The following is a 17,658-nucleotide window of genomic DNA, read 5'->3' on the forward strand; positions in this document are numbered from 1 at the left end:
TTCAACAGACACTACCAGCTTACCAACATTTCTGTTTCATTGTCAGCGTCGTAATATCTTGTTGATCGCTACGCTCAATGGACAAGAGTGGGAATAAACACAGATATATGTATGTATGTACTTACATATGTATGTAGATGTACGAGTACATATGCAGTGTAAATATATGCGTGTGCTTATAAATGAATAGAATGTGTCACTTGTTGGCCAATGCGTATATAAGTGAATGTGTAAATACGAGTACATCAGTTGATACTCGGCATGAAAGTGGTTAAGACACAGCAACAAATTGCATAATAAAGTATAAACACATTTTAAGGCGTTTATTGCGAAGCGAAGTTATTTGTAGAAGTAAGGTATGTACGTCTAAGCCAATAACTGCGAAGTATTCGGTATTATTAACGGTATTTAGTGATTATCTATTAATAACGTTGCATATTTTAAGGCGAACAGCATAAGGAAAATGCTAACTAACTTGTTAGCTATTTGAGAAAGCTTACAATGGCTAATAAAGTTAAATGAGAAACAGTGTGTACGAATAAAACACAGTTGTTAGGTAAAGCAATCACTAAAAGTAAATTACATCAATATCTTCCTTCGATATAAACAATCATTTGGTATATTTGTTTGGCGAAGTCATACGGGTGTCTGTTGTCAGTGTTCTATAAAAATAAACATACATATGTATGTACCAGTATTGTGATTCCATGTGATTTACATATCTCGTTGATAGAAATCGCGAACAAATTTTTACATATGAATGTTCTCAGGTGCTCATATAGCAGGTACCATATTTCGAAAGAAATTTGCTATTATTTATAATGATAAGCATACTCTTTTACTCTATGAGTTAAGTTATTAGCGCATACATGGTGACAAGAGATATACAGTAAAAAGTTAAGTCAATAGTCAAGCTTTTCAATAAGATAAGCATAAAAAACTGTCCACCTTTTATGTGATTTTCGAGATCTCTTTTACAAAAATTTTTATTGTTAAACAAAATGTGAAACAGATTTTTGGATATGTTAACACAAAATACTTCATTAGTGAAACTATTTCATGATAAATACTCTTATTATTTTCTTCTGAGAGAGCGAAGTACTTACTTATACATACTTGTTTCTTAAAAATCGTCAATAATCATGAATAAAGGAAAGATGTAAAAGTTATATATTTTAAGTGAAGTGAAGGTGAGTGAATACTCGCAAAAATAAATTTTACGGACTCTAAAGAATTAAATTTTGAATCTCATCTCATCATATACGATTGTTATAATTATTAAAAGACCGTGTTATTAAGTGAACATTTTTATACCTTGGCTTTATGTATTAGGCTGGCCACGGAGTTTGTAACAACCAGAAGGCATCATCATGAGATCCCTGAGTTAATTAAGTCCGGCCGTGAACTCGTCACTCAGTTTTTGAGTTATCCATCTAAAATCGTGCACTCCTCCTATTCTCCCCAAGAAACTCATTTCTTGGAACCACCAACATCGGACCACTATATGTAACATATAACTATCATATAAACTGAACGATATCAATCGGGTACTTGTATGGAAAACTCTTTTCATTTGACGAGATATTTTCACGAAAAATTCGATGCAACGCTAACGTTTTTTTTATTTTAATTTAAGCTTTCATATAAAAATTTTAGCTTTGCACTCGGTATACTCGTGATCAAATTAAACGGTGAATTTTTAATTTATATTTTTTCTGTAAGTTGGTAGTACTGTTAGTGACATCTATGCTAAATTCAAATATTCATTAGTATTTGCGATATAGGTCGCTTTGTGAGGCTCTAAAAGTGAATTCTTCGATTTTTACTACTTATGTCTGAATTTATTGAAAAGAGAAGTGCGATAATGAACCATCTCATACTGCATTGGTTATTCGTGATCATTTCGTCACATTTTCTACTAATATCGTGCCGAAATCACTGCATTCGCCTGGTTTACCTTCGTGTAACTTCTGACTATTCAGCAAATTCACATGACCACTCCGAGGACACTATTTTGACTTAATTGAGGCTATAAAAGCTGAATCGAAGAAGGCTCTGGTGGCCATCACGACGGGGAATTTTTTCCAAGTGCTATGATGGATGGAAAATTCGTTGGATTAAGTATATTGCAGCGGGATGGGATTACTTTGAAGGAGTTGAAATAGACAAAATTCAACTTTCAATTTGATCACAGTATAAACTCTGAAAAACTTTGGCAAACCCATTGAGTTGGTTAGACATGTTTCGAAACACTAATTCACTTCGATCCGTTTTCTAGATCACATCGCAACAAAATGTTAAGCCTTACAATAATTTCAACAGTCTTCAATTCTGCTGATTGTAAATAATAACACACAAGCATCGTCAAATAGTTGTTTGATGTCGATTATTTTTGAATGCCGAATATTCACTAGGAAATTCATCAACAACGAAGATTCTGTAATAAACCAGTTGAAGCTGTCAGTGGTAATGATGTCAGTTTGAGCATAGTTGCTCGATGAGTGTCACAAAATGGTCGAGATAACAGTATCTGCAAAGGTATCAAAGGCATAACTTGATCTTATATTTCATAAATATTTGTGTATGTAAGCTCTGTCAAGTTGGCTACCATGCGAGGTCTCACACGACCGACCAATTATTACAAACGAAAGCAAAATTGCATAAATTCCGCCTTAAATTGCTTCTACATTCGATATGTTCTTCTGTTCCGACCCCAACGCTTTTTCCCTTTCTTCAAACCTCAAGATAATAATAAGAAATTTAATATAACATTCGAATATTTTTTTACCACAATATTTTTATAATCATAAAGAACCATAAATAAACAGAAATTCTTTTCCGATGAATATACTTACATATGTAGTATGTATGTATATGTAAGTATGCAAAACCAGCGTAGACAATAAGACGCAAGGGCAATGGAGGAGCTAACTTACATTCCTATGCATAGCAAACACCAATACCAATAGCACGAAATAAAACTTATTTAAATAAATAACCAATTGTGGGTTATTATGAATAAATTAGTAGCAAGCATTCGAGCGCCAAGCGCCAAGCGCCAACCGCCAAACGCTCAACTGCGCAGACCGGCAATTCGAATAACAAAGAAAAATACTATTAAAATAAATAATGGAAAAATGCTATAAACAAGCTGGACAAAAGTGTAAGATCTAATAACGTATATAGTCATAATTATACAAAACCACGCATATGAAATAATAAGCGTGGAAACAGTAAACAATACACACATGCAGAATAATGGGGTGCAGCCAGTAGCGAAACTCTTGTCTGCTTTGATCTGTTAAGTGGCTGTCTATGGTATGGTATGTACTATGAGCGTCAAAATAAAGTATACAGCACGCTTTAAATATTCTCGTTCTTCAATATATACATATAAAGAGGATCAATTAAATAGATTATTTATTTACATTTACTTATATCTTAGTCTTACTACCCATTAGTACCACCATCCTAGAGAGACAAGTCGCTTCGCAAGTGGAAGGAGACGTATCTACGGATTAAAAAAAAAGGGAAAAGTAGTAATATCATTTGATGATTTGATTCTTACTTTTAGAAGAGAATTTGTGCATTAAATCAAATAGCGCCTTGATGCTATATACAAAGGTTTGATTTCATCAAAAATTGGTTCAAAGTTTTTCTGTGGCGGAAAATCGCTTTTCGATGATCCACTCATAAAGTCTACGATCTTATATTGGTAGACCGACCGAATGAGAAAACTATCGTACACACAAAGGCCTCTTCCAGAAAAGGTTATGTAAGTCCTAACTTCAAATGCATTCATATATAGAGGAACTATCAACGACATCTAGAATAAAAATTAGTTCCATCACAATGCTTGATGTATTTGAAAAATATAAAATGTTATTTGCAGATGGAAAAATTAGAAGTACCACAATCACGAGACCTGAATCTTATTAAAATTTTAACTTGGCAGGCAATTATAGAAAAGATTAATGGGGGTTGTCCTATGAAATAGGTTTTACTGCAAGAAGGGCAAAGGATATCTGCTTACATAATAAAATTAGTGTTATCGAAATACCAGTGAAATAGGAATAGTTAATCATACGTAGAATCAACGAATAAAATATTGAGCAATAGACAATTATTTATTTATTATACCCGGAATAAGGATTATAATGAGTTTAAGAAGAAGCTTGTAATACCCAGATATAATTGATCAGCAGGACGTACTGAGACGTTTTAACCATGCGGATATCGTATCCCTATATCGTACAGCTGCAATACAAACTGATCGATAAAGAATTCAGGCCTTGTGTGGAAAACTTCTTTATTAAACAAGATATATTCACGAAATTTAACACGGATTATTTTTTAAGGCAACGATAAAATCTTCGAATATATTCTTAGATCGGACCATAGCATATATATAACTGCCATACGAACTAATCGATTTCAAATGTGAAAAAAACTTACATATATTTTAGAGATCTTAGGCTTGCTGATTTTTGTTCAGTAATTTTTTCTCAAACCCGTTTTTTAAAGTATTGCAACAAAGCAGGTGGTACTTCATTTTGACGCTCACAGATTGTTTGTCCATATTTACGTATAAACGCTAACAACGGATAGCTAAATCAAAACAGACAAATAACAATAAAGTATAGAGCAAAAAAAGAACAAATACAACAATAATCTGTAGTTCTCGCATTATCAGCAGCGACTGACGTGACCACTGTTTGTATCAAAACGCGCCAAAACTGCAATATACAAAACAACAACAAAACAACAACGCTCGCACAAAGTAGTATCGCTGATCTTTTAAATTGCGAGATCTATAAACACACGAGCATACGCTTACATTCAATAAAAAGACTATAAAGCGTTATGGTATACGTATGTTTGTAGATATGTATGAGTGCAAAAAGAGAATTGGTAGCTAAATAAGTAGCTCGGAAACAGTGTAGCCAAGTATTTAGAACCAATCGTAATCTACGTTGAGTCGGTCCACAGTCAGTTTTCCACCGTCAAACACAGAGCAAAACAATGCAGAACACTTGGACAGCGTAAGTTTCGAACATCTGAATATCGCTGCTGATCCACAATTCACACTGGAGTGAAATTTTTTGCATTCTCACTCAAATGTACATATGTACTACATAAGTAGTATACAAATAGTAACTGCACACTTACATACATATGTACAGATATATAGAGGCCTATGTACTCGTATTATACATAAGCATAATGAAAGCAGTGTTTCTGAAGGAGGTGAACTTAGCCTACATTTTTGTAAAATTTGGGCGCGTATTACCTCGATCTAATCAGCTCCCGCTGATGTCCAATGTGCATAGTTTTAAAAAGAATAAGAAGTGAATACATTTGATCTTGAGATATAATTAATTAATTCTGATTCGTTTTTGTTTTCGGAGGTCTGCCTTTGCGAGAATTTTTCATGAGTGAAAAACATTTGTTACGGCGCGTGGTTGTGGTGGGTGCAGCGCTGGTGGCGGCTGGAGCTGGCACGCTACACATACGCGCCCAGGCAAACTATGGCGGAGATAGGCGGTATGAGTTAACAATGTCTCACAAGTAACGACACTATAATTAGCGTGTAATCAAATAACATGAAAGCCGATTGCAGCGATTACTTCCAAGTGATAAGAATGTAAATTATGAGCAAAAGTTTCGGCATAAAATCAGGCATACTACATACTTATAAGACCATAGGGTAGGTCTAACAAAGTGTTGAAGCCTAAAAGTAAAAGAAGTTGAAAGGAAGTGCAAAATTATTTCATTTAATAAAAACAAAAACTAATTAAATTAAATTAAATTCACAAAGTTAAAGTCCGACAAATATTACTATCCACTTTAAATGAAGTAACTAATAATTTTGTCGGCCTGTGTCTTTTCTAGCTATTGGAAGTGCGCCCAACCACTGCACAACACAACAATTAGATTTTAGCTTTCGAATAATGTCAAAAAAACTTTTCTTTTTTGTATATGAATAAAACCTATACCATAAACAAGAGGAAAAATTCTCTAATCAGCTGACAAAGTTGCAATCGCAAATTACATTAATACATAAAATGTTGTGTATGTATGCATGTACATATATACAGTTGCGTGCAACTAATTAACAACTACATATATTAGATCAAAAAATATTAGGTTCCTTTTATCCGCCATTTAAATTTTGAAATTTTTGCCTTACTTACAAGAAAAAACATATTTGATTAATTCAATCTCGAAAACCAGATCTAATAAAACTTGACTTTTCAATAATTTAAAGACTAAATATGTCGTGAAACTTATTAGCAACGCTTTAGATATTTTTTAAAGACACAATTAGTTTCGAACTTCCGGGTGACTTTATACCGCATGCGCCATATGTGAGTTATTTTAATAAAATTGAGAGTGGGGGTTTTCTTATACATCATACTTGTTAACAAAACATAACTGTCGAAAACAGTCTAAGATAGTCATCAAATTATCATGAAATAGCAGCTTATAATAGTTAGTAACGATTTGTATTGTTATCCTACTGGTACATCCATGTTAGGGGCATGTTATCATCCACGAATAGCAGCATGACGTCGTCCATACTCGTAATCGATATACACTTTATTACTCGTAATGTATATGTACACAAATTTATCCATTTGTCCATCAATTTTGAATAAAGGCAACATACCAAGCGATGAAATTGTATCCAAAGCATTATATTGCAGCCACTAAGTTTGAGTGTTGGGGTAGTGTATCTATGTTCCATTTTTTTTCATTACGGGGGCCTAACATAACTTTTTCCATCTAAACAGTCTCCGGTTATATTTGTATCGTCAGAGAACAGTCAATTTTTAGACGGTATTTTAAATGATTTAAATAATATCTAAACGATTTTTTATATTTTCCTCAAAAACCTTTCAAATACCTGCTTCTCGCAATCGACTTTTGCCAGTAACAACGAATAGCGCATTCTTATACAATGTCAAAACAAAAAATGTGCATTTTGACAGCGCTCTCTCGAGTCAAAGAGTTTCGTATCATGGTATCCATGGTTATTATTATTATTATTAATGCTGCAGTACATAAAACCTCCATCTTTTTCGAAATTATGAGCGACTTTTCGATTTCCCCGTGAGAGGACTAAATAGTTTTCGAGAGATATACTTTAATGTGAAAGAAACTATTAAAGAAAACTTTTAACCCGTCAGCATTTCAGCAACAGTTGTAAAATATTTACGGCATGTCGTTGTTAATTAGTTGAACTTAACTGTACTCTTATATATGTATGTATGTACATAAAAAGCGCGGAAATAAAAAACAATCTTATTGGACGAACGCCAAATGAAAGCCGGCAAGCGGCACGTATTGACCGAAATTTCGTCGAAAAGGAAATGAAGACAATCGAACAGTTAAAATATTGAAGATGCTTCCGACAGTGGACAAGGTCATAAGCTCTAAATATTATTGCAACGGGTAAAATTTCTTAGTCAAAGTTCAGATTCTTCTAGTTCAAAATCAGTTTTTAAACAGTTCATTATATTTTGGGTCATTTGGATTTTAATACGCAAATATTTATTATATAAACAGCAAACACGTCTTGAATTTTCGAGAATGCAGCATTTCTTATTGCAAAGGCTTAGGACGAGCATTTAGCGGCAGGCTCTTACATTATTCAGATATAATATAAACAAGTAAAGAAAAGCTACATACATACGTTCGAATGGAATCGAATATTACTTATGTATATGCTCTCATAAAAACATAATAAAGCCAATTGAAGAAATGGAAATAATGCTTTATTTCGATATACAAATTGATTCTTCCTTTATCTCTTATTAGAACATATAGCTATTGATAATCAAATGGAGTGTTATAGAAAGTAGGTGTGATTTTAGTCCATTTATGGTTTATTTTCAAACTGTATCATAAGAAAAACAAGAAAAATCGTTAACATCGGCTGCACCGCTAATATACCCCTCACAGGTACATTTCTTTTAGCAACTATGTGGTCGGTTTATATGGAAGCTACATATATGCTATAGTAATCCGATCTGAACATTTTTTTCGGGAATTATGTTATTACCTTAAGCAGTAATCCATATCAAATTTCGTGAAGATACCACGTCAAATGCGAAAGATTTTCATAGAAGCCCTTGATTCCGATCGTTCGGTTTATATGGCAGCTATATGCTATAGTGAGCCGATCTGAACAATTTCTTCGTATATTACATTATTATCTTACCTTATAACCTGTGCCAACTTTTGTCAAATGTGAAAGTTTTCCATACAAATGTGAAAGTTTTCCATACAAGAACTTGATTCCGATCGTTCGGATTGTATGGCAGCTATATGTTATAGTGATCCGATATCAACAGTTCCGACAAATGAGCAGCTTCTTGAAGAAAAAATAACGTTTACAATATTTCAAAACGATATCTTAAAAACTGATGGACTAGTTCGTGTATTACTGACAGACAGACGGACATGGCTAAGTCGATTCAGCTGAACAAACTAATCATTTATATACTTATGTACATAATTTATAGGGTCTTCGACGCTTCCTTCTGGGTGTTACAAACTTCGTGACAAACTTAATATATCCTGTTCAGGGTATAAAGACATAAACTTCGATTGCACAGAAACTGAAATACCCTTGACACACAAATATAATATATTTTCATATACGAACTTGATTTTTATCGTTCAGTTTGTATGGCAGCTATACGCTATAATGGTGAGATATCAGCGGTTTCAACAAATGAACAACTTCTCGGGGAGAAAAGGATCTGTCCAAAATTTCACAGCGATATCTCAAAAACTGAGCAAAAACTTAATATACGCCGTTCAGAGTATAAAATATAATGATTATCCTGAAACGGCCAAGTAGTTTAAAATGCGATTAACGTTATGCGCCTCTGGTAAAATTGCAGTGCATAAATTAACTGTTAACAAAACTATTATAGTCTGTGCAATACGATGCGAGAAACAAAAAATGTAATGGTATTTGAATGAGGTAATAGCAAATGTATATAAAATAATATAAAGGCTTATCTATAAATGGAATTATAAAAAGTTGTTCAACGTCTATAAATGATGTTTACATACGATAATTATTATATTATATGTATGCATATTTAATAAGATGACTTTTCTCATCTTTTGCATTAACAGTTTCAAGTCAGTGTGCCCGGCGGCAAAGGCAAAACAACTAAATATGAAGACGAACCAACTGGTGATCATACGACATGGTGAGAGTGAGTGGAATAAGCTAAATCTCTTTTGCGGCTGGCACGATGCCGACTTGAGTGAACAAGGTAACTAAAATACATCAAAGCAAATACACATACATATGCATGGATATTATCTTATGAACTTTACCTTTTTCATTCTCATTACATTGCAATTAATTAAATATTTCTTTTACGCGTAGAAGTGTATTTGTGTACTTCATCTCTGTTTTGTTGTTTGCTCATATTTGCAAATTGAATAAAGTCTGTTTGATGGTTTTGTTGAAGAGAATACATTCGTAGGCAGCAATCAATTTTTTTTCTTCTTTTTATATACTATGTTGGAAGCTTTTCCGTGCGGTTTGTAAATTACACTTGTGAAAATGATACACACATAGTTGACCTTGAGAGAAGCTATTCTAAGTGCATCCCTGCCACTGTGTTGGCTGCCCTATGCCTGCTATGTTTATATTAACAGCAAAGCTGAGATTAACTGATTTTTAAGAGTTTCTTTTTCGGGAAATGCTTCGATTTGGTTGGACAATAGCATCTAGCCTGTATTTCTGCAAAAATAATTCTTCCCGCCTTGAATGTTCTTGCGTTTGTCTCGATCTTCTAACTGTCTATTGTTCAGCTTGCTGTCCTAAGCACATTTTGTTGCCTTGCTTTCTGTTGTCTTCCCAGCTCTCCGTGAACTAAAGATTTTTGATTTCGTGCAACATTTGCTGTACGGGCCCTTGTCGAACTTCTAGACAGTTTAAACATTTTTTCAACAAAACAAATAAAATTGCCAAAGGAAATTATTTCTCTAACTGTAAAAAATGTACTATAAACGTAAATAATACGCTACGGAGAGCTCCGTGGTTCCGACCCTGTAAGTTCGTTAGTAGCCTAAAATAGTCGACGACAGTGTATCTTAGAGGCAATTGATTCCAACATTCATTCAAGCATTTCCCCCAACCTTGGTTATATGCAGGGACAATGGTTATTGGCACAGAAGCTGATTCGCATTGTACCATACATAGTATAGTTATTCGAAACTAGAGCCGAGAGGGTGAATATACTTCGTTATTGGTGGAATGTAGGCCATACATCTTATTACCTACTATTAATTAAAACGTAAATATTGTTAGAAATAAAAGTTAATTTCACAAATTTGAAATAAAACACATAATTCCTGTCACATATCAATTTTAAAAGTTTCTAGGTAAGTTATTGAAAGGTTGAAGTTAAATGGATCGTTCGAAAGTAGCCCGATTTCGTTCGATCCATCGTTGCCCGATTTTAAAAATTTCGTTTCGAATAAAACGCTTTTAAAACCTTTCATACTGTACACATAGAGAAATGATAATAGTTATATTATCCCAATTATTATTTTTTACTCTGAATATAGCTTACTGACTAAACGGTTCTACACTACTGCAGATTGAAAATGAATTTTTTTACTGCGACCAATAATTGAATTACGTTTTTAGGGCACTAAAGTGTAGTGTTAGTGTATGTGTAAGTTAGGAAAATTATGGATTTTTTCAAGACCGACTTAACATTCAAATCAAATCATATGTCATACACTATGTAATATAAATTGTACGAGTGTATTGTTATTTCAAAACTAAACAATTGTCATTCTCTTCCTTTCTGCCGTAGGTGCCAAGGATGCAATTAACACATCTGCTGTAGCACTGCGTGAAAGCAACTTAAAATTTGACACTGCATACTCCTCGGCGTTAATACGCGCGAGACAATCTCTCAGTATCATATTAAAAGAATTGAATCTCTGTGATTTGGAAGTCGTTAGTGATTGGCATTTGAACGAGCGACACTATGGCAATCTGACAGGTTACAACAAACGCGATATGGCCGACAAATATGGGGAGGAGCAAGTAAGTTCAAGATCGAAAAGTAGAAATTAGCCTGTCAAAATATTTCTCGAATCTCAGTGTTTTTAACAATATGCGATCAAAATAGTACCAAATAAAATACAAATCTGTTATTGTGTTTCCTTATTCCCCACTTTGGTCTTAAAACATTAAGAAGCGCATTTGTACGGGTATACTTTGTAACTGAATTAAAATCTACTAGTTTTGACTCCGGCCATAAAATTTCAATAGTTTAGATCGTAATTAGTGGAAAAAGGTTAACTTTGGTTAAATACCCTGCACAAATAAAAAAAAATCCCATACGAGAACTTTGTTTTGATCGGTTGGTTTGTATTATAAATAATTCGAGCTGCGGAGCTTAATCTTCTCTAAGAGTGTACAGCTGGTAGCGTACGCCGATGATATTGATAACATTGCCTCAACATCCGCGCCATTAGTTTTGCCAAGTCACTGGTTAATACTGACACCAACAACATGGATGAAAACACTCCACACATTAATCTGAAATTATTCGACGCAGTACCCGCAAGGGGAAGCAGAGGAAGACCTCCAGGAGGAGAAGGACCTGGCTGCACTTGGCATCCCGAATTGGCGCCAAATTGCGAAAAGAAGAAACGACTGGCGCGCTATTGTTAACTCGGCTATAACCGCGTAAGTGGTATCTATGCCATTAAAGAAGAAGAAGGAGACGGTCTCAGTATTTGTTCTGATATTGTGGTACTGCTTTGATAACAAAACCATGCGAAATTTCTTGTACATATTTTGCCAATAAAAATTTTCGTTACAAGAACTTGATTCTGATCGTTCCATTTGCATACCAGCTATAAGCCGATCTGAAATTCAGCGGTACAATATGGGAAGTAAGGCATGTCAAGTTTATTGAAGTTAACTCGTCAAATAGAAAAATGTTCTATATCCACGGTTCCAACAAATGAGCAGCTTCTCAAGAAGAAAAGCATGTGTGCAAAAATTCAGAACGACATTTTAAAAACTGAGAAACCGCCGATATTGGATCACCAAGTGCTTTTATGGAAAACTTCTATCTTCACGAAACGGGTTATTGTCCTATATAAACGGTGCAACCTCTAAAGAATTTTTGAGATCTAATCACTATACCATATTGCTGCCATACAAACTGATCGATCAAAATCAAGTTCCTTTAAGGAAGGGTACATAGATTCAGGGCATCCAACGTTAACGTTTTTTTTTTGTAGATTTAATTAACTCTAGGGGTATTTAAACCAGCTTTGTTAATTCGTTAGTGGTTACTCGGTAGTTTTTTACGTGGGTTTTGTTTTTTTTTTAATTAACAGATTTACGTTTAACCGAGTAACGAAGTACCAGACTGGCAAGCATGATAGTTTTTTCGTTACTTGGTAACATTATTCAGCGAATGTTTGCGTTGTTGCTTCAAAAGTTAACTTAACTCATTGCGAATAAATACATTTGTAGTCTACTACAAATTAGTTTCTGACAAATTTTCCAGAAGTAAGTATTTAATATAATTGAATCAGCTGTTTTGAAACAAAATTTATACCCACTACTAATGTACGGCAAAAAGTATGTTCACAGTTAAGTGTTTTAACGAAGTATTGACTAACGAACTACCAGATTAACAAGTTTGGTCTGAATACCTCTTCTAAAGGGTGATTTTTTAAGAGCTTGATAACTTTTAAAAAAAAAAAACGCATAAAATTTGCAAAATCTCATCGGTTCTTTATTTGAAACGTTAGATTGGTTCATGACATTTACTTTTTGAAGATAACTTCATTTAAATGTTGACCGCGGCTGCGTCTTGGGTGGTCCATTCGGAAAGTCCAATTTTGGGCAACTTTTTCGAGCATTTCGGCCGGAATAGCCCTAATTTCTTCGGAAATGTTGTCTTCCAAAGCTGGAATAGTTGCTGGCTTATTTCTGTAGACTTTAGACTTGACGTAGCCCCACAAAAAATAGTCTAAAGGCGTTAAATCGCATGATCTTGGTGGCCAACTTACGGGTCCATTTCTTGAGATGAATTGTTGTCCGAAGTTTTCCCTCAAAATGGCCATAGAATCGCGAGCTGTGTGGCATGTAGCGCCATCTTGTTGAAACCACATGTCAACCAAGTTCAGTTCTTCCATTTTTGGCAACAAAAAGTTTGTTAGCATCGAACGATAGCGATCGCCATTCACCGTAACGTTGCGTCCAACGGCATCTTTGAAAAAATACGGTCCAATGATTCCACCAGCGTACAAACCACACCAAACAGTGCATTTTTCGGGATGCATGGGCAGTTCTTGAACGGCTTCTGGTTGCTCTTCACCCCAAATGCGGCAATTTTGCTTATTTACGTAGCCATTCAACCAGAAATGAGCCTCATCGCTGAACAAAATTTGTCGATAAAAAAGCGCGAAACACATTTCGAACCGAACACTGATTTTGGTAATAAAATTCAATGATTTGCAAGCGTTGCTCGTTAGTAAGTCTATTCATGATGAAATGTCAAAGCATACTGAGCATCTTTCTCTTTGACACCATGTCTGAAATCCCACGTGATCTGTCAAATACTAATGCATGAAAATCCTAACCTCAAAAAAATCACCCGTTATAACTGTACGAATGAATTTCAAGAATTAACAATGCGAATTAATTGCTTATAGGTGCAATCGTGGCGGCGTAAATACGATGTTCTTCCACCACCTATCACAGCAGACAATCCATACTATCATTCCATACGCAATAATCCGAGTTTCAAAGATATACCACCGACGGAATTCCCAGACACTGAGTCACTGAAGGTCCTAATGCAACGCGTCATACCATACTTTGAGAATGTCATATTTAAGCAGGTGCTTGGAGGCAGGCGAGTTCTCATCATCGCACATGGCACAGTGGCACGTGCTCTAATCAAACACATCGATAGTAAGTGCGACCATTATTGTAATTATTTTATAAAGACAACACTCAATGTTTTATATATGAACTAGAAGATCCGCCCACGCTTCACTGTATTAGTTAATGAGATATAGCATTTTTGTGAAGCAACTTGCAATCATAAAGCATTTCGTGTGTTAATAAAGCATTTCTTTTTGGGGGAAAATACTGTTGAATTTGGGCTCAGGGAAATCCACCGTGGGTGCCTCGCATGTTCATTATCCAACAAAAACAACGAATAACTGATTCTGAGAAGTGCGTCGGTGTGTGACAAGAGAAACATAGCTTCATCATTTCCCACTGAAGTCCAATCGATAGTCATTCTAGTGGACTGCTCATCATAAATCGGTTCTCAGGCGTGAAAAGACGAAAAAGTCGGATGGAAAGGTTATGACATCAGTCTTTTGGAATGAACCTCTCCACCAATTTTCAGCCAAATCGGTTCAGCCGTTATAATGGTGTAACTAACACAACTTTCTTATGTATATAGATGTGAGGTTGTTTATATTGTTATACTCTCGCAACAAAGTTGCTAAGGAGAGTATTATAGTTTTGTTCACATAACGGTTGTTTGTAAGTCCTAAAACTAAAAGAGTCAGATATAGGGTTATATATACCAAAGTGATCAGGGTGACGAGTAGAGTTGAAATCCGGATGTCTGTCTGTCCGTCCGTCTGTCCGTCCGTCCGTCCGTGCAAGCTGTAACTTGAGTAAAAATTGAGATATCATGATGAAACTTGGTACACGTATTTCTTGGCTCCATAAGAAGGTTAAGTTCGAAGATGGGCAAAATCGGCCCACTGCCACGCCTACAAAATGGCGGAATGCGAAAACCTATAAAGTGTCATAACTAAGCCATAAATAAAGATATTAAAGTGAAATTTGGCACAAAGGATCGCATTAGGGAGGGGCATATTTGGACGTAATTTTTTTGGAAAAGTGGGCGTGGCCCCGCCCCCTACTAAGTTTTTTGTACGTATCTCGGAAACAACTATAGCTATTTCAACCAAACTCTATAGAGCTGTTTCCTTCAGCCATTTCCATATACAGTTTAAAAATGGAAGAATTCTGATAATAACCACGCCCACCTCCCATACAAAGGTTATGTTGAAAATGACTAAAAGTGCGATAACCGTCTAACAAAAAACGTCAGAAACACTAAATTTTACGGTAGAAATGGCAAAAAGAAGCTGCATCGAAGCTTTTTTTAAAAATTGAAAATGGGCGTGGCGTCGCCCACTTATGGACCAAAAACCATATCTCAGGAACTACTCGACCGATTTCAATAAAATTCGGTACATAATATTTTCTTAACACCCTGATGACATGTACGAAATATGGGTGAAATCGGTTAACAGCCACGCCTTCTTCCAATATAACGCTATTTTAAATTCCATCTGATGCCTTCTCTGTATAATATATACATTAGGAACCAATGATGATAGCGGAATAAAACTTTACACAAATACGGTATTTGAGCTGAGGTATCCCTTGTGGAAAAATTGTCGTGATCGGAATATAACTTTTCAAGGTCCCTGATATCGAACACGAAGAACTCAGTGCCTAACCTAACCTAACCTAATTTTCCACCGAAAATATCGGTAAACCTCTCAGAATTTAATTCTAATTAATTTTACAGCAAAATAAAAAAATATGTAAATGACGGATAATGAAATCTCGATTATCACTTTATCATGCGAGAGTATAAAATGTTCGGTGGCACCCGAACTTAGCCTTTCCTTACTTGTTATTGTTTTTTTTTTTTTTTTTTTTTTGAAGAAATAAAATATTCAAATGATTCCTACAAACATGAATTTTGAACAAATGCTTATTATTTGAAATATAATTTTTGTATTTATGAGTTGTATTAAATTTTGATATAAAGAGATAAAAGGTAACCTATGTCCTTACCCTGGTTCGAAGCTACCTTCCCACCAATTTTCAGTCAAATCGCTTCAGTCGTTCTTGAGTTATAAATGGTGTAACTAACACAACTTTCTTTTATATACTCGTATATAGATATGCACATGTATGTGTTTTTGACTTATCAGATCTTACGTATATTTATGTATAATTGCAGAAGTGTCGGATGAGAATATTTCTACTGTGAATGTACCGAATAGCATACCCTGCGTATTTGAGTTTAATATGGAAACAGGGGAAAAGGTCGGAAAAACTACATTCTTAGCAGATGAAAACTTCTTGAACGAACAGATACAAAAGACCGCTTCGATTGGGGAGTCAAACAAATGAAAATGTACTTAATTGTTCAAAGCTAAAAACTTCTTGAACTCAAATATATGTATGTATGTATTTAATGGAAAAACTGCGAAAAGAGACTATTTAAGTTAATGTGTAAATTATTTGTAATGTAATCGTAACCGTTTGTGTATCTACTTATAACTGTACGTGTATAATTTTACTTTTATTGTATAGTATACTGTGTAAATTTAAGTGATTTGTGAACGCACAATAAATATTATCTTATCTTTTATACAAAATATAAAAAAGAGTAATTTAATTATTTGATTTTAAGCTACAACAATACGGCCTCAATAATTGCATCAATATTAGGGGCCATCCATAAATTACGTCACACGAATTTAAGGACTTTTTAACCCCTCCCCCCGTCCTTGTCACAAGTTATCACATTTTGAACACAAACTTTTAATTTAAAAAAACTAAACTTAATCATCTTGTGTCCATGGACTTTTGACCCACTCCTTTACTATATATCATTTATTAATGGTAAATCAGGCACTTTTTTTCGTTCTGAATTTGGATGTCGGGAACATCTTTCATATCAACATCGTCTTCTTCCATCCATAAAGTACGATTCGCAGAAGAGCCCCAATGTTTACAAATTTATTGTAATGAACCCTGGACACGGCGAGTATACCTCAGCAAGTTATACTTGTAACGGGTGATTTTTTTGAGGTTAGGATTTTCATGCATTAGTATTTGACAGATCACGTGGGATTTCAGACATGGTGTCAAAGAGAAAGATGCTCAGTATGCTTTGACATTTCATCATGAATAGACTTACTAACGAGCAACGCTTGCAAATCATTGAATTTTATTACCAAAATCAGTGTTCGGTTCGAAAATTTTTTATCGACAAATTTTGTTCAGCGATGAGGCTCATTTCTGGTTGAATGGCTACGTAAATAAGCAAAATTGCCGCATTTGGGGTGAAGAGCAACCAGAAGCCGTTCAAGAACTGCCCATGCATCCCGAAAAATGCACTGTTTGGTGTGGTTTGTACGCTGGTGGAATCATTGGACCGTATTTTTTCAAAGATGCTGTTGGACGCAACGTTACGGTGAATGGCGATCGCTATCGTTCGATGCTAACAAACTTTTTGTTGCCAAAAATGGAAGAACTGAACTTGGTTGACATGTGGTTTCAACAAGATGGCGCTACATGCCACGCAGCTCGCGATTCTATGGCCATTTTGAGGGAAAACTTCGGACAACAATTCATCTCAAGAAATGGACCCGTAAGTTGGCCACCAAGATCATGCGATTTAACGCCTTTAGACTATTTTTTGTGGGGCTACGTCAAGTCTAAAGTCTACAGAAATAAGCCAGCAACTATTCCAGCTTTGGAAGACAACATTTCCGAAGAAATTCGGGCTATTCCGGCCGAAATGCTCG

General features: G+C 35.0%; 1 protein-coding gene across 12 annotated transcripts in view; it reads left to right on the forward strand.

Annotated features, from left to right (window-relative positions):
- Positions 1-16,514, forward strand: part of LOC105225803 (2,3-bisphosphoglycerate-dependent phosphoglycerate mutase) — a 20,876-nt gene extending 4,362 nt beyond the window's left edge. For 2 of the 12 annotated variants that reach the window (XM_049447658.1, XM_049447659.1), the window contains exons 2-6: positions 9-109; positions 9,154-9,296; positions 10,857-11,092; positions 13,729-13,990; positions 16,083-16,513. In XM_049447658.1, coding sequence (XP_049303615.1) covers positions 78-109; positions 9,154-9,296; positions 10,857-11,092; positions 13,729-13,990; positions 16,083-16,255 — 846 coding nt within the window. In that variant the 5' untranslated portion in view covers positions 9-77 and the 3' untranslated portion in view covers positions 16,256-16,513. The other 10 variants (XM_049447666.1, XM_049447663.1, XM_049447665.1 and 7 more) reach the window with 9 other exon arrangements.
- The last annotated feature ends 1,144 nt before the right edge of the window (positions 16,515-17,658 follow it).

This window comes from Bactrocera dorsalis, chromosome 2 (assembly GCF_023373825.1).
Source record: "Bactrocera dorsalis isolate Fly_Bdor chromosome 2, ASM2337382v1, whole genome shotgun sequence".
In the NCBI taxonomy this organism is placed as follows: Eukaryota; Metazoa; Arthropoda; class Insecta; order Diptera; family Tephritidae; genus Bactrocera; species Bactrocera dorsalis.